Raw genomic sequence first — 25,744 nt, 5'->3', positions numbered from 1 at the left:
CCGCGGGGATGGCGACCGGAAATGCTCACTCACATCCGGCGCCGCGCCGCGCGGGGCAGGCCGGGAGCGTCGTCCGCGGCTCGGCGCGCCGGCTGGTTGTCAGGGTAACTGCGCCTCTGTGCCCGGAGGTCGTCCGCCTGCCCTCAGCTGGCCGCGCCGCTGAAGGGGTGGAGCGTGCGGGCGCGTGGCTGTGTGGCCTCGGCCTTTGCGACCCGCCGTTTCTCCAGCGGAGACGATGGTAGTACGTTCCCAGTAGGGTCTTGCGAGGACTATGTGTAAACGTAATGACTGATCAGAGTGAGCGCTCACAGAGCCACCGCCACCCGACTGAAGAAAAAGGGGGGAGTGCGGGATGAGAAGAACGCGGGCTTCCGCTTTGTCTCCGGGGTGGAGCTCTTTGGACTCGGGAACCGCCCCGACCTGGCGTCTGCGGCCCGACACGCGCGGGGCGGGGCGGGGCGAGCGTGGGGCGGGGTGAGTCCGCGGGGCGGGGCTAGTGCGTGGGGCGGGGCGAGGGGAGGTGAGCGCGCGGGGCGGGGAGAGGGGCGGGGCTAGTGCGCGAGGTGGGGCGAGGTGGGGCGAGGCGGGGCGGGGCGAGCGCGCGGCCGCGACGACGCAGGGCGCCGGCGGCAAACATGGCGCTGTGGGCTCGGCGTGCTGTTCGCGCTCTAAGGCTCTGGGGCCCGGGCGGTGAGCGGGCCTGGGCCCGTCGGCCTCGGTTCGTCCGACTAGCGGGCGCGGGAGGGGGGAGCAGGGCGGAGCGGGCCGCCTCGGGGCTGCCGTACTGGTCGTTGGTCTGAGTGAAAGCGCAGGGCATCCGAGCCGCGCGAGGCCGCTGTCGGGCTCCCCCGCGCGGTGGGCGGGGCGACGGGAGAACCTGCGCTGCGTGAGCGGTTCCCAGCCCGGTTCTTTTTTCTCGCGGGACCCTGGGCGTGGCGCGCGGCGCTCACGTGTCCGTTGTTGACACCGCCACTCCTTAGGAGTCGCGTGTGTTCCTGGCTTTTCGCTTCGCAGTGCGATTGGGCATCTGTTTCAGAACACGAGCTGTCTCGGTCTTCTAGACTGAGCGGTGGGGTCCCATCCGACCGATGTGTCCGATACACTTAACCCTTCTCCTTCTGAAATAGTTTCTACTCTCGAGTTCTTACAGGCAATGCCGTGGTGAATTAGCTGGTTTGCAGCTCACTTTTTGGATAAATTCTTAGTAGTGGAACCTCTGGGTCTAAACCTGGATGCGTTTCATGGCCCCCTGTGAAGGTTGTGCAGGTAATATCTCCGCCAGCATGTATTCATAGCCTTCTTTTTACCCAGTAATTGCATATTTTGGAATCATTTTCTGGAAACTGAAGCCACATATGAAACAAATCTTAAAGCCCATGCTGGTTAGGAAACTAAATTCAATGCCCAATATTGGACGAATGTTAAGTGAGTGTTGGTATAGTCACTTGATGCTGTCTAACACAGTTCCTAAAAATATTAGTGAAATGGTTGATGAAGTGATACGGAGGAGATTTTTATTCAGCGTAGAAGAGTTTAAGAAGCCTTTAAACTCTTAATCCAGGCGTCCCCAAACTTCGGCGCCCTGAGGCCATTTATCCAGCCCCTCCGCACTTCTGAAAGGGGCACCTCTTTCATTGGTCAGTGAGAGGAGCACTGTATGTGGCGGCCCTCCAACGGTCTGAGGGACAGTGATCTGGCCCCCTGTAATCTGTTCCAGATTCTGTTGTAGGTGCTGAGGATACAGCAGGAGCTAGATGGACATATGCTTCCATGCAGCCTGTCCCAACACCGGAATCTGCGGTTGTGAGGGTGGGGCATGCTTGAATAGTGAAGGGAGTGACCGGGGGCTGCTTAAGAGTCTGGATCTCTCAAGCCGATCCCTGTAACACTCTGCCCAGGACAGGAGGCACAGGGGCCTGTGAGGAGCTGTCGGTTTGCACAGTCTTTCTGCCCTTTAGGTTTAGATTTTGGGCTCTTGTATGAAATCATCTTTGTTTCCCTTTTCCAGGTAGCGCCCATGCTTGCTCCCCTACACCCAGTAAATTTTACCACCTGTAGACTCTAAGTTCACACCTTAAGTACATTCTAGACATTTGGTAAAATTCTGTCCACGTGATTTTCAGTGAGAAACATTTATGCAGATGAGAAAGGGACACAGGGTTCAACAAGCACTCAGCAGTGTCAACAACAGTCATTTCTACGATGTGTGCTTAGTTTTTTCAGCACCACCAAGCAGTTCAATTTTCTCCACACTGACTAGGAATCCCATAAATTTGACCTAGTTCTGACACTGTCAATCTGGAGATAGCACCAGACCCCACAGTTAAAGGCTCAGTCCCACGATACTGCCCCCACTTCAGATGTCAGTGCAGGCTGTCACCTCTGCTTCTGACCGACTGGCTATAAATCAGAGGTTCCCATGACATGACCCCCCTTCCCAGTTTTGATTAATTTGCTAGAGTGGCTCACAGGACTCAGAAACCAGTTTACTTACTAGACTCGGGTTTATTACAGAGGGCACTAAAGGACACGACTAGACAAGTGAAGACTTCCGTTCTCGTCGTCCACGTGGCCCCCTGTATTTCCAGGTTTTCCTCTCTTTTATGCTCATTGTAGCTGATACTGTATCAGGGGACTCCTGACCACCAGTCTTGGTGTCATGAGGCCTGTTCCAAGATTCATCTAGACCAGGGGTCGGGAACCTTTTTGGCTGAGAGAGCCATGAACGCCACACATTTTAAGATGTAATTCCATGAGAGCCATACAATGACCCGTGTACATTACACATTATCCAATAAAAATGTGGTGTTGTCCCGGAGGACAGCTGTGATTGGCTCCAGCCACCCGCAACCATGAACATGAGCGGTAGGAAATGAATGGATTGTAATACATGAGAATGTTTTATATTTTTAACGTTATTTTTTTTTTATTAAAGATTTGCCAGCCAGATGCAGCCATCAAAAGAGCCACATCTGGCTCGAGAGCCATAGGTCCCCGACCCTTGATCTAGACCCTGCAGATGTGCAGGAATGCATGGGGGCAATTCACCCCTTCCCCTTTTTGTGAGTCCTGGCTATTTAACTGGCTACTTGACCTAACAGAAGGGTCCCAACAAAGGAGTTTCAGTCCCAGTGTCTGGGCCCTGATGCCTGCCTGGCACATGGATGCTTTATGGTTTTCCAATCTGGAAGCTCTCTGAGGCCCCCACTTTTTGTTTTTTTAGGGAGGTTCCAACCCTCTAATTATGGTTGGTTCTCCTGGCAGCTAGTCCCCACTCTTAAGGGGATTTCCAAAAGTCCCTCATTATCACAAAGTCAGTATGATTGAAATGGGCTTGTTATGAATAAGAAGACACTCATTTATGGGTCTGATTCAATGTCAGGAACTGAGGATAAAAGACCAAATATTTCAATTAAGGGTGCTCCCAGTGTTCTTTTCACTTAGGGTAGCCCACATGTTTGGTGAGCTGTGAGCCCATCATGGGTGAAGACCAAAATTTGTGTTTGTTATAAATCACAGTGTCACAACTTCCCTCTCTTTCCTTCTGTACTTAGAACAGCTTGCGTTTAGGAGGAGCTCAGTGCATGCTGGGTTTTCAGTGGCATGGTTGGGTCCAGGGCACTGACATTCCTTCCTGACCATCTGACCAGTTCTCATTAGAAAAGCTCCTTGGAGATGTTTTCGACTTTTCTCAGAGAGCTGCATGTGTTCATGCAACAGAGCTGTGCTCAGAACTGAGGGGTCTCTGCAGGAGCACCGGAGGAGGGAGCCTTGTTTGGCGGGCAGGTTGACAGCTGCGGCAGGCCCTTTTTACACAAGACTGTAAGAATCGTCTCTCTCTGCCTTGCTTGGCTTTGGCAGCTGAGGCTCGGGGTATTTGAGTGACTTGATGAGACAGGCAGCAAGCTCGGGTTCTGACTGCTTTTGGTGTCCTCAGCCCTGCACATAGGCCAGCCCTTGTCATGGTCCTTTTTCTCATTATATATCTTTCAGAGGTCTGTTCTTTGGATAACCCAGATGACACTTTGTGTGATGAGAGGTGACAACATAGAGGAACGCATGTGGACTGAATGGCAAGCAAGTCCCTGAACTGCACTGTTGCTGACCCTAGAATGGAGTGAGGGGCCGCCCTGTAGGGTCTCTGCATGAAGGGGAGGGGTGACTCTGAAGGGAGCAGGGAGCCAGTACTGTCACCTTTCAGAGGAGGGCAGGTGACCTCCCACTGGGGTCAGCAGTGGCTTCATGAGGAGCTGGCATTTGATCTGAGCCTCGCCCCTGGGAGATTTGTGGAGATGGAGAGGAAGCTGGGTGTAGGCGCATAAGAACCAGGAAGCTCTTGGGCCGAAAGGCGGAGTATGTGAGAGGGTTGTCCCTGAAGTGGGACAGGCAGTGGTAAGATGTTAGGGTCCTATGGGAGCAGAGAGCTGCCAACAGACCCCAGCAGCCATGTGTAAGACATTTGAGTGCTGATTCAGTAAGGAGCAAAAGACACAAAAGAGACAGTAAGCAGGACAGGGAGTTAGGGTCCTAGAAGATAAGCTCTAAATTTTACTCACAAGTGTCTAAAGATTTGCATTTAGGGGGCTTCCGCCTTCCTCCCTCCCTCCCTTTTTTTGGAGAGGAGGAGAAATTATGAGACAGACTCCTGCATGCACCCTAACCAGCATCCACCCAACAACCCCTGTCTGGAGTCAATGTTTGAATTGATGGAGCTATTTTTAGCACCTAAGGCTGATGTACTTGGACCCACAGAGCTACACTCAGTGCCTGGGCTGACCCTTGAACCAATTGAGCCACTGGCTGTGGGAGGGTAAGAGGGAGAGGAGGGGGAGGGAAGCAGATAGTCGCTTCTCTTGTGTGCCCTGACCAGGGATTCGAACCCAGGACGTCCACATGCCAGGCTGACGCTCTCTCCACTGAGCCGACTGGCCAGGGCTCTTATTTCTTTTATGTATCACAAGTGAGTTAAAGAGCCCTGGCTGAATAGCTTAGTTAGTTAGAGCATCGTCCCAAAGCAGAGAGGTTGCCAGTTTGATCCCCAGTCAGGTAAAAAAAAAGAAATACTCAGTTTTCTGTTTTGTTTAGTGTTTTGTTTTGTTTTTTACAGCAAGAAGTATAGTTTCTTCAGTGTAGTTATTCATTGCTTGCTTGTTACTACTTCTCCTATTTGCCTTGACCAGGCAATCTCAGGGTTTCAAACTAGTGACTTTGGCTCCAGTTCAGCGCTCTGTCCCCTGTGCCACCACAAGCCAGGCAGTTTCCTGTATTTATGTCTGCGTTCACTTAGACTCATCATCTGGGGAGGGTTGTTTGTTCAATTTGTTGCCTCCTTATTCCTGTCAGGGTGGAGGGCTCTCTATCCTGAAGTCATACATGTCCAGCCTCTGGGGTTTGAGAAAGGTTCCCTGAGCAGTGGGCGGGCAGTCCTGAACTCTGGGTGAGTGACCAGCGTGGTACCGGGAGATAGAGCTGTGCAGCTTGGTTAGATGCAAGTGAGGGCCGAAGAGCAGGTCATCGGCTCAGGGGGCCCTTCCCAGCCCTTGAGTGGAGCGTAGCCTCCGGCTTTCAGCGTTTGTTACTGGCACTGCTCCGTTTCTTCCCGTTGCTGGCCCCGGGGGCTCCCTGAGAGCTGGGGCTTGTTTCACTGTGTGTCCTGCGCCTTGGTCCTGTGGAAGACCGTCTCATACTCCTAAATGGGGGAGCTTTTGTGAATGTCTTGGTTCCTTGCTTCTGGAGGGGACCGAGCAGACTGCCAGAGCTCTGCGGGGAGTGCCCACTCCCTGCCTCACCGTGGCTCTGACGTGAGCAGCCTCTAGACTGGCTGTGGATGTTGAAGTTGGCAGCAGTCTGAACCCCTAGCTGTTACGGTGTGGACGTTTCTTTCTGGAATGGTCTCTAGAATTGACTTTTCACTTGTCTACTTGACAATACTTGGTGTAACGTTTGAGATGTTTAATTCTCTTTAAATGTCACGACATATCTGTCACATCCAGGTGTGTTAGTGTGGAAGGCTCTGTGAAGCATGCCTGCAGCCCACGAAGGGGCGCTCCTGGCTCTGGGCTGAGCCCCTGGCTTGGAGCTGACCCTGTCAGCGCTGGACAGTGGTAACTGGGGCGGGAAACACTGAGCCCCTGGCGTGTAGCTGACCCTGTCAGCGCTGGACAGTGGTAACTGGGGCGGGAAACACTGAGCCCCTGGCGTGGAGCTGACCCTGTCAGCGCTGGACAGTGGTAACTGGGGCGGGAAACACTGAGCCCCTGGCGTGGAGCTGACCCTGTCAGCGCTGGACAGTGGTAACTGGGGCGGGAAACACTGAGCCCCTGGCGTGGAGCTGACCCTGTCAGCACTGGACAGTGGTAACTGGGGCGGGAAACACTGAGCCCCTGGCGTGTAGCTGACCCTGTCAGTGCTGGACAGTGGTAACTGGGGCGGGAAACACTGAGCCCCTGGCGTGTAGCTGACCCTGTCAGCGCTGGACAGTGGTAACTGGGGCGGGAAACACTGAGCCCCTGGCGTGGAGCTGACCCTGTCAGCGCTGGACAGTGGTAACTGGGGCGGGAAACACTGAGCCCCTGGCGTGTAGCTGACCCTGTCAGCGCTGGACAGTGGTAACTGGGGCGGGAAACACTGAGCCCCTGGTGTGGGGCTGACCCTGTCAGCACTGGACAGTGGTAACTGGGGCGGGAAACACTGAGCCCCTGGTGTGGGGCTGACCCTGTCAGCACTGGACAGTGGTAACTGGGGCGGGAAACACTGAGCCCCTGGCGTGTAGCTGACCCTGTCAGCACTGGACAGTGGTAACTGGGGCGGGAAACACTGAGCCCCTGGTGTGGGGCTGACCCTGTCAGCACTGGACAGTGGTAACTGGGGCGGGAAACACTGAGCCCCTGGCGTGTAGCTGACCCTGTCAGCACTGGACAGTGGTAACTGGGGCGGTAAACACTGAGCCCCTGGCGTGTAGCTGACCCTGTCAGCGCTGGACAGTGGTAACTGGGGCGGGAAACACTGAGCCCCTGGTGTGGAGCTGACCCTGTCAGCACTGGACAGTGGTAACTGGGGCGGGAAACACTGAGCCCCTGGTGTGTAGCTGACCCTGTCAGCGCTGGACAGTGATAACTGGGGCGGGAAACACTGAGCCCCTGGTGTGGAGCTGACCCTGTCAGCACTGGACAGTGGTAACTGGGGCGGGAAACTGCTTTCCACATCTGCACAGTTCCATTCACACAAACTTTTTTGCCCCCAAGTAAGTCTTGATTTTGGAGTTGAGCTCAATAATTCATTCGTGATGGGGAACAGGAGGGCCGTGCGTGGTCATCTCAGCAGTAGAATCGGGGAAGGGCGGATGTCTCACAACCCCCTGCGTGGATGTACGTGGTGGCGGTTCCCTGGTCACCCTCCCTTTTCTGTCAGTATTGCAGGTGGAAAGACACCCATATCGCTTTCTGCTGGTGCCTCAAGTGTCTTTGGAAATGGAGGTGACAGTCAGAAGGAGAAGCTCTTCCTTCAGGACATCGCTGAGCTGATTCGAGCCAGGGCCTGCCAGAGGGTGGTGGTCATGGTGGGGGCTGGCATCAGCACTCCCAGCGGCATCCCAGACTTCAGGTGCCCTCCGAGCCCACGCGGTCCCCTCTGGCCCTGCTGCTCCTCTGCCTGCTCTCTGATGGCCCTGGCTTCTCTCTGCAGGTCTCCAGGGACTGGCTTCTACAGCAGCCTCCAGCACTGTGATGTCCCGTACCCGGAGGCCATTTTTGAACTCACGTACTTCTTTCACAACCCCAAGCCCTTTTTCACATGGGCCAGGGACATGTTCCCTGGGAGCTACAGGCCCAACGTCATTCACTACTTCCTCCGACTGCTGCACGACAAGGGGCTGCTGCTGCGGCTCTACACACAGAACATCGACGGGCTGGAGCGAGGTGAGGCCGGCCCCGGGGTCCCCGCCGCGGGACCACTCAGCTGCCGTAGAGGTAGATAGTCAGGGTGCTGAGTCTGTGCTTGGGCCACCTTGCTCCTCACCCAGACGCCCACTGGGAGGGTCACTGATGGGACCTCGTGGTTGGACCTGTTTTCCAGTGTACCTGCAGGTCTGAGTTTTGGATAGAACTGAAGTTGACATCAGAAGCATCTAGTTTTGCTCATCTAATATGATGACTTCTTTTTAAAAAACGTTGCTATGGGATGTTTCGAGCATGTGAGCGTAAAGAGAAGAGTGGATGAACCTCATGCCCAGTCATCCCTTACGCCCTCCTCACGTTTTTCTTTCTCGTTTCTGGATTATTTTGAAACAGATTTCTCATGTTATAAATTTAATGTATGAACTCATGATGGCTATCTCTAGAAGACAAAGACTTTTAAAATGTAACTACAATATCACATAAATCACCAATAATTCCTTACTATTGTCAGACTCAGTATATGACGGATGATTTCTTGGCTGTGTCTGCGTAGTGGCCATAGCAGTGGCTCCGAGGCGGTGCTGAGCCCGGCTGTGCGTTAGAGGGTCATGCGCTGGGGCCTTTTCCTCCTTGTGGCGATGCTACCGGTGCTGACCGGCAACTAACCCTAACCGTCACTCAGCCAGGCTGCATGTCTGTGGTTTGATAAAAGAAGTCACCTCCACTCCAGGAAAAGGTTCCCTTGCTAGAAGAGTTGTCCAGCTGTGGACACCCCGTGGGGACGGTGTCTGCCCCCGGAGGTGTGCAGGGCAGGCCCGTGGGGATGGTGTCTGCTCCCGGAGGTGTGCAGGGCAGTGCCGTGGGGATGGTGTCTGCTCCCGGAGGTGTGCGGGGCAGTTCCGTGGGGACGGTGTCTGCTCCCGGAGGTGTGCAGGGCAGGCCCGTGGGGACGGTGTCTGCCCCCGGAGGTGTGCAGGGCAGGCCCGTGGGGACGGTGTCTGCCCCCGGAGGTGTGCAGGGCAGGCCCGTGGGGATGGTGTCTGCTCCCGGAGGTGTGCAGGGCAGTTCTGTGGGGACGGTGTCTGCTCCCGGAGGTGTGCAGGGCAGGCCCGTGGGGATGGTGTCTGCTCCCGGAGGTGTGCGGGGCAGTTCCGTGGGGACGGTGTCTGCCCCCGGAGGTGTGCGGGGAGGCCCGTGGGGACGGTGTCTGCCCCTGGAGGTGTGCGGGGCAGTTCTGTGGGGATGGTGTCTGCTCCCGGAGGTGTGCAGGGCAGTGCTGTGGGGACGGTGTCTGCCCCTGGAGGTGTGCGGGGCAGGCCCGTGGGGACGGTGTCTGCCCCCGGAGGTGTGCAGGGCAGGCCCGTGGGGACGGTGTCTGCTCCCGGAGGTGTGCAGGGCAGGTCTGTGGGGCGGCAGGCCCCTGGCCGTGGCTCCAGGCTGTGCAGTCAGGACAAACACTGCAATGGCAGGAGGTCGCCTGCAGCTGGGACATGTCTGCTCACCCACAGGTTTTCCGGAGCCAGCAGTGGTTAGTTAGCTGTGTCATCATGTTACTGCATGTCTGTTTTCCCACAATTTTTGGAAATTTATTGTATTTCTGTTACTTTGTCACCTGTATTTGGTGTCTGTAGAGTAGAAACTGTTTGCCTAGGTGTTGGAGTAAGTTTTACCTGAGCATACATCACCTGTGTGTGCTGTGTCTCCAGGCCATGTTCATGTGACGGCCCCATGGGGAGCCCTCTGCTCTGCTCTCTGGTCGAGGGGCGTCCCTGTTGGTGACAGAGGGAAGGTTATCAGGCTTCAGTGAGGTTGCAACTCCTCCCAGGGGCTCCTAAGCCCAGAAGGTGTGCTCTGGGGCCAGTGTGCCCACCCGAGGCAGCTGCCCTCAGCTGTGGTTTCACTTTCAGCGTCGGGCATCCCTGACTCCAAGCTGGTTGAAGCTCATGGGTCCTTTGCCTCTGCCACGTGCACTGTCTGCCTCAGAAACTTCCCAGGGGAGGACTTCTGGGTGAGTTGTCATTCAGACGGTTCTCCCTTCTGCATTTTCGGGGGGTGGTGGGGGTGATCTAGAAAGTGAAATTTTATGAGCATTTTGTCATAAAGATGGAACAGTAATGGTGTGAAAATATTCTCCTTTATTTGAAAATTAGAAATATAATACACGCTTGTAAAAAATTAAGGTGTACAGGAATATGTAGGAAAGGGGAATCTCCTGTCAACCACTTGTAACAGTTTGGTGTGTAATGTTGATGCCTTTAAAAAAAAGATTTGAGCCTGACCAGGTGGTGGCGCAGTGGATAGAGCGTCGGACTGGGATGCGGAGGACCCAGGTTCGAGACCCCGAGGTCACCAGCTTGAGCGCGGGCTCATCTGGCTTGGGCAAAAAGCCCACCAGCTTGGACCCAGGGTCGCTGGCTCCAGCAAGGGGTTGCTCCGTCTGCTGAAGGCCGCGGTCAAGGCACATGTGAGGGAGCAATCAATGAACAACTTAGAAGTCACAACGAAAAACTGATGATTGATGCTTCTCATCTCTCTCCGTTCCTGTCTGTCTGTCCCTGTCTATCTCTGCCTTTGTTAAAAAAATAAATAAATAAATAAAAAATTGAGCCCTGGCCGGTTGGCTCAGTGGTAGAGCGTCATCCTGGTGTGCAGGAGTCCCGGGTTTGACTCCTGGCTAGGGCACACAGGAGAAGTGCCCATCTGCTTCTCCACCCCTCCCCCTCTCCTTCCTCTCTGTCTCTCTCTTCCCCTCCCGCAGCCAAGGCTCCAGTGGAGCAAAGTTGGCCTGGGCGCTGAGGATGGCTCTGTGGCCTCTGCTTCAGGTGCTAGAATGGCTCTGGTTGCAACAGAGTGATGCCCCAGATGGGCGGAGCATTGCCCCCTGGTGGGCATGCCAGTCGAGCGCATGCGGGAGTCTGTCTGACTGCCTCCCTGTTTCCAACTTCAGAAAAATACAAAAAAAATAAAAAATAAAAAGATTTGTGTGCCTAACCTGTGGTGGTGCAGTGGATATAGCGGCAACCTGGAATACTGAGGTCACTGGTTCAAAACCCCAGGCTTGCCTGGTCAAGGCACATATCAGAAGCAACTATGAGTTGATGCTCCCCCGCCCCACCTTTCTCTCTATAATCAATAAATAAAGCCTTTAATAAATAAATAAGTAAAGTGAAGCAACTATGAGTTGATACTTCTCATTCCACTCTCTCTATAAAATCAATAAATCTCTTTTTTTTGAGAGAGAGAGAGAGAGAGAGAAATGAGAGGGATCAACTTGTAGTTGTATCACTTTAGTTGTTCATTGATTGCCTCTCATCTGTGCCATGATCTGGGGGCTCAAGTGGAGCCAGAGACCCCTTGCTCAAGCCAGCGACCGTAGAGTCATGTCTGTGATCTCAGACTCAAGCTGGAGGAGCCCACACTCAAGCCAGCAACCTCTGGGTTTCAAACCTGGTGCCTCAGAGTCCCAAGTCGACTCTTTCACTACTGTGTCACCACTGGTCAGGCAATAAATAAAATATTAAAAAAAAAGACGTGTATAAAACACACACGCATACATACCTCCTCCCACACACAGTCACAGTGTTTTCAGTAGTGGGACCTCTGAGCTTAAAATTCTGCACCTTGCTTCATTACTGAGCAGAAGTTTAGGGATGTTTTGTCAGTAAGTACAGTCTGCTCCCTGTTTTTGCGGCTACAGAGATTACACCTGGCCTCTCACCTGTTGTGGGATATTTAGGGGGTTCACAGTAGAGATGCCCACGCTTGTGCTTCTGCAGGACGGGCGTCTGCCGGTGGAACAGAGCTGAACGAGCATCTTAGAGATAAAAGTGAAACATCAACGTGACACGGACCCTGCGTTTTATGTTTCATTGGGTGAAACCCACACAACATAAAACAGTCGTGTTAGAGTACAAGTCACTGGCACTCATGTGTTCACCCTGTGGTGCAGCCATCACCTCTTTTATTTTATTTTACTTTTTAAAGTGAGAGTAGGGGAGATACAGAGACAGATTCCCTCATGTTCCCCAACCAGGATCCACTTGGCAACCCCCGTCTGGGGCTGATGCTCTGCCCGTCTTGGGCCATGATCACAACCGAGCTATTTCTAGCGCCTGAGGTAGAGGTTCCATGGAGCCATCTTCAGCATCCAAGGCCGACATGCTTGAATCAGTGAAGCCAGCGGTTCTCAACCTGTGGGTTGCGACCCCGGCGGGGTCGTCTAAAGCCGTAGGAAAATACATAATGCATATCAGGTATTTACATTCCGAATCATAACTGTAGCAAAATTACAGTTATGAAGTAGCCACCGAAATTATTTTTTGGTTTGGGGTCACCGCAACATGAGGAACTGTATTGGAGGGTCACGGCATTAGAAAGGTTGAGAACCACTGAGTTAAGCCATGGCTCCGACAGAAGAAAGAGAGAGAGAGAGGAGAAGGTGGAGGGGCAGAGGTGGAGAAGCAGATGGTCACTTCTCCTTTGTGTCCTGACTGGGGATTGAACCTGGAATTTCCACATGGTGGGTCGTCGCTCTACTACTGAGCCAACTGGCCAGGGCCTATTTTTTCATTTTTAAAAATTAATTTTAGAAAAAAAAAAATTTAGAGCCCTGACTGGTTGGCTCAGTGGGTACAGTGTCAGCCCTGCATGCAGATGTCCCAGGTTCGATACCCGGTCAGGGCACAAAGGAGAAGCGACCCTCTGCTTTTCTCCCCAGCCCTCTTCCCCTCTCTCCCTCTTCTCCTCTCAAAGCCAGTAGCTCAGCTGATTCGAGTATCGACCTCAGATGGGGTTGCTGGGTCGATCCCAGTTGGGGTGTGTGCGGGAATCTGTCTGTCTCCTCTCCTCTCACTTAAAAAAATAAAAAATTTTAAAAATTACTTTGAGAGAGAGAGGAAGGAAGAGAGAGAGAGATATGTTTGTTCCACTTATGTATACATTCTTTGGTTGATTCTTGTGTGTGCCCTGACTGGGGATCAAACCCGCAAAACTTAGATTGTCGGGCGGATGCTCTCACCAGCTGAGCTCCCCAGCCGGGGCATCACCTCTTTCTAATTGAAAACATCCTTCACCCCGAAAGGGAACCCGGATCCACACATCAGTGAGCCCCGTTCCTGCCCTCCCACCCCTGGCAGCCCCTGACCCGTCCCTGTCCCCTCAGCTCCCTTTCCAGAGCATCACAGTGGAGTCCCTCAAAGTGTTGGGTGCTCTTTGAAACAATGTATAAACTGTCATGGTGAAGCTGGTATGTACATGGGGGTTAATTATACTACTTGGCTGCTGTGAGGGCTTGCAATTTTAAGTTGTTTTGTCTCTTTTTATGTGTTGCGATATCTTAGACCCGTTTTCTGCGTCTTCCCAGGCCGCTGTGAGGGGGGACAGCATCCCCCGCTGCACAGTCTGCACGGGCGTGGTGAAGCCCGACATCGTGTTCTTTGGGGAGGCGCTGCCCCAGAGGTTTTGGCTGCATGTGGTGGATTTCCCCTCCGCAGACCTACTGCTCATCCTGGGGACCTCCTTGCAGGTTTGTCCACAGGCTCGGAGTTGCAGGAAGCGTGTGCGTGTGTGTGCGTGTGTGTGCGTGTGTGGGAGAAGGGTGCACTGTGGGGGGGAGAAGGGTGCACTGTGGGGGGTGCGTGTGTGTGCGTGTGCGTGTGTGCGTGTGCGTGTGTGGGGGAAGGGTGCACTGTGGGGGGTGTGCGTGTGTGTGGGGGAGAAGGGTGCACTGTGGGGGGGTGCGTGTGTGTGTGGGGGGGAGAAGGATGCACTGTGGGGGGGTGCATGTGTGTGTGTGGGGGAGAAGGATGCACTGTGGGGGGGTGCATGTGTGTGTGGGGGAGAAGGATGCACTGTGGGGGTGCGTGTGTGTGTGGGGGGGAGAAGGATGCACTGTGGGGGGTGCATGTGTGTGGGGGGGGGAGAAGGGTGCACTATGGGGGGGTGCATGTGTGGGGGGGGAGGAGGGTGCACTGTGGGGGGGTGGGGGGGAGAAGGGTGCACTGTGGGGGGTGCTTGTGTGTGTGGGGGAGAAGGGTGCACTGTGGGGGTGCATGTGTGTGGGGGGAGAAGGGTGCACTGTGGGGGGTGTGGGAGCAGTGCGGCAGACGTTGGCTTCCTGAGTCACAGACCAGTTTTGTGCTAGCAGCAGTGACAGACTTGAAGAGCTTGATGAGGGACGTAGTGTCAGGGTCAGACACTGCTGGGATAGGACTAAGGCGAGCAGGTGTCTAGGAGGCTGGTCCTGGGAAGAGCAGAGCGCTGGGCGTGGTCAGACCCTGCGGCCTGTGAGACACTGAGGACAGGGACTGCTGGCTCGGTCTTCAGAGGTGCAGAGCGCTTGCTGTGAGGAGGAATCTGAAGGGAGGACATCCTGCACGTGTGTGTGCGGTGTCAGGGAGACTGCCTGCTGGGCATGTCCGAGAAGTGTTCCCCGTCTGGATTGGAAGAAGGCCGTTTGTAAAGGTGTGAAGAGGGCAAGAAGTGCGACCAAGGCATGGGCTGTACCTGGTTGGATGTAGGCACCAGGGTTGAAGGGCCAGAAGGACAAGAGGGACCTGTGGTCAGGGCCTGGCCAGCCCTAGAGGCCAGGGTGGTGTGTGGGCTCAGCATATCTGTCTGGTGTGTGCTTTGGACACACGGTGAGTGTCCGGGGCCAGCTGTGCTGTGGGAAGCATGACATCTGGCACAGAAAGTCTAGACGGGGCTGGGACTGGTCAGGAGCTGGAGGAGGTGCGAGTGTGAGGGGACAGGTCTGGAGGAGACACTGCAGCAGAGACGGACAGCAGCAGTGATGATGGTCTGACTCCTGTCCTCTGAGGGCTGTATCCTGAACAGATCATGGGGACAGGCGTGGAGCAGGTGGCGACCCAGGGGTGATGCAGCTGGGTGTTTGTGCAGGTGGGGCAGGTGGGACAGTGTGATGCCCGTCGGAGAAGCAGATGGGCGCCCCTCCTGTGTGCCCTGACTGGGAATCAAACCTGGGATATCCACATGCCAGAGTGACGCTCTGCCTCTGAGCCAACCAGCCAGGGCCCACACTGACGCTTGAATGAGCGTTCTACTGAGAGCTGGGTGCAAACACATGGCCCGAGACAGGCCTGTCTGGAGGTCTGCGTGGTGGTTGTGGAGAGGGGCCAGCACCCGGCCTGTGGGCACATTGGGAGCCCTCGTCAGAGAGGATGAACTTCACTGATCATAGAGAAATGCCAGATCTCTCACATACACTCAGTGTGGGACCAGGTCCTTGCCGCAGGGAGTGGGGACAGATGACAAGATGTGTCACATGTCAGGGCGTGCTGGGAGATGTGGCCTGGAGGTGGGGAGGACAGGTGAGATTGTGTGTAATTGCTGGAGTTGAGCCTCAACGAGCCTGGGCAGGGAGACCCGCAGTAGCTGGAAGTGGGCAACAGAAAAACTGGGGGTGAGGGAGCAGCAGAGGAGGACCTGAGATGGGTGGTGGGTCTCCCTCTCCGAGGGCTCAGCACCAGCCTGCTGAGGGGCTGGAGGCTGGACATTGCTCCTCACGTCCGGCAGCTTTCAGGTGGAACCTTTCGCCAGCCTGTCTGAGGCCGTGCGCAGCTCCGTGCCCCGACTGTTCATGAACCGGGAAGCAGTGGGGCCCTTGGCCTGGCATCCTCGCAGTAAGGACGTGGTGCAGCTGGGGGACCTGGTTGACAGCGTGGAAAGGCTGGTGGAACTGCTGGGCTGGACGGAAGAGCTGAAGGACCTTGTCCAGCGGGAGACCGGGAAGGTACCAGCTGCTGAGCCGGGTCACCCCTCTGGGGGCGGGTCCTCTGGGGGCGGGTCCTCTGGGGGCGGGTCCTCTGGGGGCGGGTCCTCTGGGGGCGGGTCCTCTGGGGGCGGAGTCCTCTGGGGGCGGGTCCTCTGGGGGCGGAGTCCTCTGGGGGCGGAGCCCTGTTGGGCTAAGACAGTAACAGTGATAGTAATGCTGGCTGTCAGTGCTGGACCAGGCTCGACCTGGAACTCTCTGGGCTCATGAATCAGGGCTGTTGGTTCCTATTACCTCTGCTTAGGGAGGAAGACACCGGCCGAGTGCCTGCTGACAGGTGCAGAGCAGGGACACAAGCCCGGGACCCAGGCGTGTGCAGCGTGCACGTCAGCCTTGCCTTTTGTTCCCTGAAGTAAAGCGCTTCCACAGCTCTGTGCTAAGGCCTGGTTCTGAGGTGACAGGCGGGAGCTGTGAGATGTGGAGTTCTCTGTGCCTGTGTGGGATGAGGCCCCGTGGTGATGCTTCAGGAAGTGGTGTGGGGGCCGCTGACCTGTCTGCTGAGGGCAGAAATAGCATGCCAGAGCCTTGAAGCTCTAGACTTCAGCCCCACAGACACGCGAGGTTACAGAAAACGGTTTCCCACGAGACTCAGCATGTGTCACCTTGCTGTGAGGGGGACTCTCCAGGAGGTCGCATCGAGTGTCTGGAGTCCAGCTGCCTCAGAGGACAGCACTCTGCAGGCAGAACACTGCCTGCGGGATTCGCCAGGATGGGCCGACTGGTTCCTGTGGCCCCGAGGCTGATGTTTCGGGACCCCCCCCCCCCCCGCCCGCTGTGACTGCTGTCAGTTCCTCTGGCAGCAGCCTCCTTTCCTACCACGTTGGTCCAGAGAAATCGAGGCTGACTAAGGTGAGACTGGCACTCACATCCCACGTCACACACCAGTGCCACTGGGACCTCAGGCCTTGCCTTCCAGTCTGGTTCTCAGGGCTCACATGTTGGCTGGTGCCATTTTTCACGACATGGAGGGAAGTCAAGACCAACCAAGTCCAGGCCACTTTTTCATTGCTTTATAGAAACAGAATCAGCCCGACGCTCTGTGTTGTGCGCAGCAGGTGCCTCGCTCAGACCTCCTCGTTTGCTCAGGAGCCTTATTCGGGCTTTGACTCCCATCACAGCAAGATTATTACCCCCCACCCCATTTGAGAACTAGTCCTATAAGTTTAGACCTGTGGAATTTCCTAGTTTCATAATATAAACTGGGGTTATGATTTTAGGGGGTTAGATTTGCTATTCAAGAGTACAGGTTGGCACACTCTTTTTTTTTAAATTTTATTGATTTTAGAAGGGAGACAGGAACAGTGACCTGTTCCTGTATGTACCCTGACCGGGGATCACACTGTCAATCGGTATGCTTCAGTATGATGCTCTAACCACACAGTCCTTCGGGCCAGACCGTTTAGGGTACAGCTTGACTGGCTGCTTAAATAAGGCCCTTTGTTTAGCCACCCAGTCTTGCCCAACCCTTCTGGCGTCATCTTAATTTGTCTCAACAGCATTCTCAGAGACAGAAAAGCTTCGTTTTTAAGAAATAGTTTGTGCCTAGGCTCTGAGATGTTTCCCTGCCAAGGTGTTTTCAGGTAACCGGTTCACTTTCTCCTTTGTGTTCTAGCTCAGTGGACGGGACAGATAGTGTGACAGCCGTTCCCCAGACCATGAGTGGTTACATGGAGCCACCACCATTTCTGAACAGACCTCATGCCTGAAGAACAGCGTGGGGAGGGTTAGAAATTACGGCCGACCCAGAACACGGACCCGAGGAGCAGAGGGCGGCTGCGGCCGGCACACCCTCCCAGGCTGCACCACCACTTAGCACAGGCTGCGGCGGGCATACCCTCCCAGGCTGCACCCCCCCACTCAGCACAGGCATCGCCAGCCTGCCTTCTTGCGCTTTTAACCCTTCACTCTACTGTAGCTCTTAATGCCAAACTCTTTCTTCTGACCGTGGCCCTGGGACCTCCAACCACATCCACTCTTCCTGTGTCTGGTGTCATCTGAAGGGCAGGCTCTGCATCTGCCCAAAGGCCCTGCCTCAGGCTGAGCACGCCATTGCCCCCGAAGTGCAGTCCTGGGTCCCAGGAAGGGCACTGGGCTCTGTGGGCTCGTCCGTCTCCTCAGCAGGCTTGTTTTTAATTAGAGGAAGTTCCTCCACTTCTGGCATGAAATAAATTTTACTATAGAAATGGGCATCCCATTTTTGTCCCCTCAAAGGGAATGCAACCCAACAGTGAATGTGGGAAGGGGACCTTGGGTGTCCACAGACACGTTTGTCACCGATTCCCCCCACACTGAAGGTCATCTCGTCCTCCTCACCTGACGCCTTCCTTTCACATCAGCCTCCCTGAAACCATCGGATCCAGACCCTGCCCCATGCTCCCCACCAGGCTTCTAGTAACGCCTGGAAGGCACGACCGTGCAAACCTCGGCTGGCCCTGGTCTGCTGGGCTCCGACCTGTGCTCAGGCCACACCGCTGCTGGGACCTGCGACTTCTGCTGGAGTTGCCCCAGGTGTCCCCTCCCTCCTAGCACCATGCTTGCCCAGTGTCCTGGGCAGGAAACCACCAGGGCCAGTTTACCAGACAGACTGTTCAGAGGGGGTCTGGTGGCCTCACTGCGCAACAAGAGACAGGAGTGTTGATCTGGGAAAAATGTTCAGTTGGCCATTGAGCAAAATTAGTTCCTCTTGCTACTTGATGCACCTTTACTGGACGTTTGACACATATTCACACACACACTGTTGCCTGAAACTATTCCAGGACGATGTTTCTGTGATGTTTTGTGGAACACAACAGAAACACGAGGTCTCGCGAGTGGGGTTTTCCTTATGTATTTATGATCTATGCCAGTGGGAGAGACTGAGATTCAACTGTCACGACCGGTGAGAAGTCGGGTGCTGTGGACAGCAGGTGGCTGAGTTAGGGCCAAGAAGACAAAGAGACCAGCGGCCCTGTGCTCACTGGGGATGGAGATGGCAGCACATCCCTTGCAAGTGCTTCTGACGTTAATGTGAAGTTCTAGTAGGTTCTTCCCCCCATTCAGATGCAGCCAGCGTGTCAGCCACTGACTCGCCTGCACTCTGCACCCGCCAGCTCTGCCCTCTGGCGGCAGCTTCCGCACACTCCTGGCTAATGACAGAAACCACTCCATCTGAGGAAACGAAGGCAAGTTTCCAGAGGGACTGCAGGGCAGGACCCTCAGTCCCGGAGGAAAGAAACTGGACCAGAGGCGAGTGAGGAACAAGACTTGGGGAGTGAAGAGAAAGGGTCCCGAGGACATCTCTGGAAGCAGCACCGGTTCTGACGGGAGCGGGTGGCCACCCTCAGTCGGGGTCCGAGTCGGGGTCTGAGGACAGCTGGCCCTCCATGCTCTCGCACACAGCGTCCTGCAGGGAGGTGAGCTGGCCCCGGGGACTCACCCCCAGGGGCTGGATGACTCTGTGCCTGCAGGAAAGGAGTGGCCGGTGGGTCCTTTTCCCCGGGTCAGCCATGCCCGAACCCTAACAAAGGGGTGGCAGGTGGGTCCTTTCCCCGGGTCAGCCACGCCCGAACCCTAACAAAGGAGTGGCAGGTGGGTCCTTTCCCCCTGTCAGCCACGCCCGAACCCTAACAAAGGAGTGGCTGGTGGGTCCTTTTCCCCGTGTCAGCCACGCCTGAACCCTAACAAAGGAGTGGCAGGTGGGTCCTTTTCCCGGGTCAGCCACGCCCGAACCCTAACAAAGGAGTGGCAGGTGGGTCCTTTCCCCGTGTCAGCCACGCCTGAACCCTAACAAAGGGGTGGCAGGTGGGTCCTTTTCCCCGGGTCAGCCACGCCCGAACCCTAACAAAGGAGTGGCAGGTGGGTCCTTTTCCCGGGTCAGCCACGCCCGAACCCTAACTGCAGCCCAGTGGCTCTGACACCTTAGGCTGTCTCTTCGTTTTTCTAGGCCTTAGTTTCCATCACATGTAGAAAGGGTATAATGCTGATCTCAACCCTAACTCGAGGCTGGGTGGGGGGTTTCCTCCAGGGAAGGTGGCTCCAAACCTTAGTAACAGACTTCTAGGACCCCAAACCCTCCTCTGACCTCCTGGGTTTCATGACAGGACAGGGGCCTCCTGCTAGACCATGTACCTGGAGAGTGTGTCAAACATGTTCACCAGCTTCATGGCCTCGTGTTCCTTCTGCTCCTCCGTCATGCCCTCCATGGGGTTGGGCGGCTTTTCCTCCACCCTCCCAGTCACTGGGTTTATGCTGCTTCCCAGGGAAGGGACGTGGGGAACGCATTAGTCTCAGGACAGGAGGGGGCTGTGTGGAGGGGGGAGGTGAGCTAACTGTGCAAAGAGATCTCCCTCCTGGAGCAGCAATTAGTCAGCTCCTGCTATCTGGGCCACCTGTTCCCCCGGAGTGCCCACCCCCCTTTACCCTCTGTTCTCAACAAAACATCCCGACATCGGGACCCGTGTCACTCAGGAACAGTGCTGGGCTCTGAGAGGTCCCGCTCACCCCAGGGGCCCAGGGGGGTGTGGGAGCCCAGTGGTGTGGGCACATGCCTGGCCTTGGCTTCCCGGTACTCTTCTGTGTCTGTGTCCTCCTCGTCTGAGTACTGGCCCTCGGGCCGGCCCCCGGCCATGAGGCCCCGGGCAGCCAGGAGGCCAGCAGCGTTCCCGTAGCCTGTGTACTTGATGAAACGGGGCACTGGGGGGAGAGCAGGGGTCAGTGCCCACTCACGGCTGGGGAGGAGCACACGCTCACGGCTGGGGAGGAGCACACACTCATGGCTGGGGAGGAGCACTCACGGCTGGGGAGGAGCACACACGGCTGGGGAGGAGCGCGTGCTCACGGCTGGGGAGGAGCACTCACGGCTGGGGAGGAGCGCACGCTCACGGCTGGGGAGGAGCGCGCGCTCACGGCTGGGGAGGAGCACACGCTCACGGCTGGGGAGGAGCACACACACACGGCTGGGGAGGAGCACACGCTCACAGCTGGGGAGGAGCACACGCTCACAGCTGGGGAGGAGCACACACACACGGCTGGGGAGGAGCGCACACACACACACGGCTGGGGAGGAGCGCACACACACACGGCTGGGGAGGAGCACACGCTCACGGCTGGGGAGGAGCACACGCTCACGGCTGGGGAGGAGCACACGCACACGGCTGGGGAGGAGCACACACACGGCTGGGGAGGAGCGCACACACGGCTGGGGAGGAGCACACACACACGGCTGGGGAGGAGCACACACACACGGCTGGGGAGGAGCACACACACGGCTGGGGAGGAGCGCACACACGGCTGGGGAGGAGCACACACACACGGCTGGGGAGGAGCACACACACGGCTGGGGAGGAGCGCACACACGGCTGGGGAGGAGCACACACACACGGCTGGGGAGGAGCACACACACACAGCTGGGGAGGAGCATACACACACGGCTGGGGAGGAGCACACGCACACACACGGCTGGGGAGGAGCGCACGCTCACGGCTGGGGAGGAGCATACACACACGGCTGGGGAGGAGCGGGTGCACAGCGGCCTCCGCACTCACCACTCTCGGAGCACAGGACGAAGAGGAACTCCGCTGCCACCCTCTTCACGTCGGTGTCCAGGTGCGTCATGAGGCGGACAAGCTTGTTCCGCAACAGCTCCCCCACCTCAGGCCGGGTCTTCACATCCCTCAGCGGGGGCAGCACCTGGGGTGGCAGCTGTCCGTCAGCCTGGGCCGAAAGTAGCTGGAGTGACCAGGGCTCGCCCTAGCTCCTCTGCTGTACCTGAGCCTTCAGGAACTTCCTGGCAGGGCGGTGCATGCGGGCGCACTCGGTCAGCACGCTGAGCACGGGGGCCACGCTCTCCTTGAGCCTGTGGGTCTGTAAGGAGCGTGTCAGTGAGGCGGCCACTCCCCATGCTGCTGGCAGGAGGCACTCACAAAGGGGCCCCGCTTGAGGGGCCAAGAGCGGACAGTCTGCTTTGAGACGGACCGGGATGCGACCTCCCTGCAGAGGCCTTTGCATGCTCTGTGACTCGGCTGCTCTTAACTTCCTCCTCCACAGAACAGGTTGTGGGGGAAACGGCATTTAAAGCTGTTGGCACAGCACTGGCATGCAAACTCCCCTCAGAAATCAGTGGCCTAAAAACAGGAACAAAATCTCTACCCTGTGGATTTGTGGGCAGAGACCAGGAAGCTCCTGTCTCTCCCCACACACCCCCTCCTTGCCTCCCTGGACTCCAACATCAGCAGTGGTAGTGACAGGAACAGATGACCACTAGTAGTGTATCCGATGCCAGGCATGCGTGACCCAGCTCACTGTGTGTGGGGTGGGTGACACGGATTCCCAGGGGGTCCACTGAACCTCAGTCTGGCTAGGTCTGAGGCTCTAGCCGGACCACAATGTCTGCAAGCTCCCAGAGAGGCCAGTTAAACTGCCAGTCAGTTTCTTCTGGTGGATGTAGGCATCAGAGGCTCTGGCTTGAAGTCTTTGTGGGTCATGGGACAGCTTATGCTGGTCACCAAGGAATGCCTATCCACAGTGGCCCTAAGAGTCAAGGGTCACAAGCAGGGACTGGGGTGCCTCTCAGGACCACTTAAGAGGGATACACAAATAGACCCTAAAACCAAGTACTTTGCTAGACTGCAAACTTCATTCCCCAAGTGAAACCTTCAGATATGTGTGTGTGGGGGGGTCCACATGCTCCTCAGGATGGGTCTGGTTTCCTGGCTGGCTGGAGGAATCCTAGGATCACACTACTGAGCTGACCTCCACTTACTACTGGGGAAATTTGCCAAAGCAGTGACCACAACTGCTTGGGAAAGCCACAGCCACCGGGAAGCCCAAACAGTAGGCCCCCCCCGCCTACCTGGTGCAGGCGTTTCTCCAGAAAGCTGAGGAGGACAGTCATCACATCCATGTTCACGCCCAGGAACTCCAGGGAGCCCTTGTGCCGCTCCAGGGTGAGGAGCACGTCCAGACAGTTCAGGGGCAGGTTTCCTAGGAGGTTCACCGTGTGGCTAGGGACAGATCGGGAGAGGAGCATGGTGACTCCAGTTCCCTCGCGCACCACAACCCTTGGTGCACCCTGCTGGTGTGCATGTGACATGAGCCAGTGTCCGGGAACCGAAGGAGCAGCTCTAGGGGCCAGAGCTGCCTGGGGGGTAGGGGGAAAACCAATCACAAGGTTGCACTCAGTGGGTAGGTCCCTAAGAAAGGCACTTTCTGCAGATGCCCCACCTGCTATCCTGTCTGGGCTGAAGAGTCATAGGCAATCTCTGGAAAACCAGAATCTGCCTAAATACAGGTCACTGAGAACAGGGCTGAGTAACCACACTGCCCTGTTGATAACACACTGTCCACTGCCACTATCCAAGGCCCAGTGGCATATTCCTGTCCCCCACTCACGGCTCTTGTCCTAGGAGGTACTGTAAGTGTCCAGGCTGTCTGGACCCACAGCGAAGTCTGGCTCCGCCCAGGCAGATGAAGACTCTCTAGGGTGGAGCCTGCCGCACCGTCTGGACATGAGCACACTTCCCTCCACACAGCAGGGCCCACCCTCACCCGTGGAACTCCTCCGTGCGGTCTCCAGCAGCAGCAACCATCAAACAGTGTCGCAGGAGGACCCCCAGGCGCCGGTAAAGGGCAGCATCTTCCTGACCAAACAGAAAGGGGGTCCTGTGACAGAGAGCCACCCTGTCCCCACTGCTGCCAGCTGAGGTAGCGCTGTCTGCCTCCCTCCAGGACCATGTGAACTGACTATGCATCACTGCTAGTGCATGTCACCCCCATTGGTGACATCACACTGTGTCCTGGCTCCACACTCAACCTTGTGGTGGGAAGTCCTTATAGCCTCTCACTTCCTCAGAAAGCTTCCTCGTGGCCCCTGCCCAGAATGGTCTTCTCCTTGCCTCCTTCCAGGAAGCTGAGAGCTCCTTCCGCCCGTCCTGTCTGACACCAGACACTTGACAAGCCCCATCAGCCCGGTAAGTGCAGGAAATGACCAGACTATTAAGCAAGCACCAGCCATGGGTTCAGATCAGCCCTCACCTCATCCACCTCCCTTTTGACGGAGTCGAAAGTGATGTTGAAGAGCACCTTAAGGATCTCCATGGCCCGCTCTGTCTCCTGGGGAGGAAGGAGTTCTGGGGGGGTCTGTCCAGAGGTTGTTCCCAGTGTCAGCTGCAGCGCATCCGTCAGCAGGTGCACGCCCTGCAGCTCCTGGAACAGCTGCCGGCGCACATCAGTGCGCAGTGCCGTGAGCAAGAACAGGAGGCGCAAGTCGAAGAACCGGACGTCGTGTGGGCAGCGGCTCTCCTGGTGCAGCCCCACTCGCTCAGCGAGCCTCACGACCAGACGCGCCTCTGCTGCCAGCACCTGGGCACAGGGGCTGCTGAGCACGAGATTGCACAGGCACTTGAGGGATTCGAGTACAACGTCCATGTCCAGGAGCTCAGGGACTGATCCCTCAGTGATGGAGATGCCAGCGTAGACAGCAAGGGCCTGCAGGCTCTGGCGGCTGGTGAAGGGCTCCAGGCAGCTGCGGTCCCTGGACAGGATGCGGATGCTCTGCAGCCAGGTGACGCGGCCGGAGGGTGGCAAGCCCTGCTCCAGGACGGACACCAGCAGCTCCGCCAACCTCTGTGGGGAGAGAAGCGGGGCTCCAGCAGGCCCCTCTGACAGGAGCCACCCGTCCCTGACCCTTGGTCTCTCGGTCAGCACCCACCTTCCTGTCTTCCTGTTGGGCAGCATCGAACGTGAAGCTCTGGGAGTTCTGTGAAGAGGTCCAGAGACTGAGCGAACACAGGCCGCAGGCAGCGCTTTGAACAGATGGAGCCTCACCCCACACACCTGCCCCCAGGTGCGCACCCCGACCGACCTCTCCTCGACAACTCGTCGCACGCTCGATGTCCCGTCCCGCTCCCTCCCACAGTCCCACTCCCACACCACCGTTGGCCACGCGCGTGCCCCACCCTGCCATCTCCGCCTTGCACGTCCCACGTCTAGTCTAGCTCACCTCCCGGTTGTATGCGCACAGAGCCTCCATGATCACGTCCTCCTCTCCCGTCTCCACGGCATCCGCAACCGCTCGGGGGTCCATGGCGCCCCCGGCACCTGGAGCCTGGAAGGCGGGAGGGGCCTCGTTCCGTGGTTCCGGGACCTAGTCCACACGCCCCGCCCTGGTCCCGCGCGCCGGGAGAGGCAGGGCCGGGCGTGCGCGCGGGGGAGGCAGAGCCGGCGTGCGCGGCGCCGCGAGGCGGGGCGGGGGCTTGGCTGCGCGCGCCTTAAGGTGGCGAACCTGAAAGCACTACCCCCGGATGAGCCCGGGGTTCAAGATCAGCCTCGGTGATCGTCCTACCTCGGGGCCCGAGTCGCCCTTGAACTGAACCCCCTTCACCGCTTATTTGGGCGGGTCTAACTTCTTGCAAGAAACTGGGGCGGGGGAGGGGGAATTTAGTTATTCCGGCTCGGCTTCATGGTGGGCCACGAAGGGATCTGAGCAAGTGGTCGTTTTGCTGAGCCCGGACGATAAGAAGTGAGCCAGGAAAGGGTGTGGAGGAAGGTCACTGCAGACAGAAGGCGCAGCCAGTGGGAATGACCTAGACAGGGGGCTGTGAGGAGAGACCAGGGCGGGGGCAGAGCCTGGCCTCGTGCAGGGACTTTCTAGCTGTGTGACCCAGACACTGGCTTGCAACTCCGTTCACCCTTCTGAACACCGAGACGATACCAGTTCCCATTTCGGAATGACACACAGCAAACGCTCCACTGCGGTGGCGGGTCACGTATGCAATTAGCATTTGCTGGGCAGCTACGTGGTGCCGGGCACTCAATCGGTGCCCGGGTGCAAGGCGAGGCACCCCACTCCCGCTCGGAGCGCTTGCCCCGCGCTGGCTCCCGCGGCACCGATCTCCGCTGTCCCGCTGCGGTCAGCGGGGCCTCCCGCCTCTGCCGCCTGGAGGCCAGACGAGCCCGCGTCCGCCAGCCCCGTAGCCGGCCCCGAAAACAGCAACCGCCGCGCGCCGAGAGCGGAGGCCGCTCTCTCGGAGCCGGGCCACCCGGTCCTCCCGCGCCGCCCCAGCCGGAGCCAGCCCGAGGCCGG

The 25,744-nt window shown here is 57.0% G+C and overlaps 2 protein-coding genes across 4 annotated transcripts; one reads left to right on the top strand and one right to left on the bottom strand.

The window, feature by feature from the left end:
* The first annotated feature begins 8 nt into the window (after positions 1-8).
* On the top strand, positions 9-19,051 carry SIRT3 (sirtuin 3). 3 transcript variants are annotated; one of them, XM_066363409.1, is made up of 8 exons: positions 9-241; positions 7,411-7,602; positions 7,684-7,916; positions 9,803-9,903; positions 13,258-13,419; positions 15,436-15,645; positions 17,297-17,480; positions 17,527-19,051. In XM_066363409.1, the coding sequence occupies exons 1-7, from the start codon at positions 9-11 to the stop codon at positions 17,315-17,317; spliced, it is 1,152 nt and encodes a 383-aa protein (XP_066219506.1). In that variant the 3' UTR covers positions 17,318-17,480; positions 17,527-19,051. The 3 variants fall into 3 exon arrangements, with proteins under 3 accessions (XP_066219506.1, XP_066219575.1, XP_066219649.1); XM_066363478.1 differs by lacking the exon at positions 9-241 and adding an exon at positions 597-718; XM_066363552.1 differs by lacking the exons at positions 9-241; positions 7,411-7,602 and adding an exon at positions 605-718.
* Positions 18,496-25,738, bottom strand: RIC8A (RIC8 guanine nucleotide exchange factor A). Its single transcript, XM_066363321.1, has 10 exons — positions 24,662-25,738; positions 24,371-24,418; positions 23,695-24,285; positions 23,209-23,300; positions 22,514-22,664; positions 21,430-21,525; positions 21,207-21,351; positions 20,211-20,355; positions 19,792-19,911; positions 18,496-19,124 (listed from the first exon to the last, which is right to left on the bottom strand). The coding sequence occupies exons 1-10, from the start codon at positions 24,743-24,745 to the stop codon at positions 19,004-19,006; spliced, it is 1,593 nt and encodes a 530-aa protein (XP_066219418.1). The 5' UTR covers positions 24,746-25,738; the 3' UTR covers positions 18,496-19,003.
* Positions 25,739-25,744: the final 6 nt, after the last annotated feature.

Source organism: Saccopteryx leptura, chromosome 1 (assembly GCF_036850995.1).
Source record: "Saccopteryx leptura isolate mSacLep1 chromosome 1, mSacLep1_pri_phased_curated, whole genome shotgun sequence".
Lineage (NCBI taxonomy): Eukaryota > Metazoa > Chordata > Mammalia > Chiroptera > Emballonuridae > Saccopteryx > Saccopteryx leptura.
The sequence above is the reverse complement of the archived record's forward strand: the minus strand, read 5'-3'. Positions and strand labels throughout refer to the sequence as shown.

Excerpts from the sequence above, each read along its gene's own strand:
- SIRT3 (XM_066363409.1), top strand. The coding sequence starts at position 9 with ATGGCGACCGGAAATGCTCACTCACATCCGGCGCCGCGCCGCGCGGGG. Across the intron at positions 9,904-13,257 it reads TCCCAGGGGAGGACTTCTGG|GCCGCTGTGAGGGGGGACAG; the intron begins GTGAGTTGTCAT and ends GCGTCTTCCCAG. Across the intron at positions 15,646-17,296 it reads TCCAGCGGGAGACCGGGAAG|CTCAGTGGACGGGACAGATA; the intron begins GTACCAGCTGCT and ends TTTGTGTTCTAG.
- RIC8A (XM_066363321.1), bottom strand. The coding sequence starts at position 24,745 with ATGGACCCCCGAGCGGTTGCGGATGCCGTGGAGACGGGAGAGGAGGAC. Across the intron at positions 23,301-23,694 it reads TCAAAAGGGAGGTGGATGAG|GAAGATGCTGCCCTTTACCG; the intron begins GTGAGGGCTGAT and ends CTGTTTGGTCAG. Across the intron at positions 21,526-22,513 it reads TGGAGAAACGCCTGCACCAG|ACCCACAGGCTCAAGGAGAG; the intron begins GTAGGCGGGGGG and ends CGCTCCTTACAG.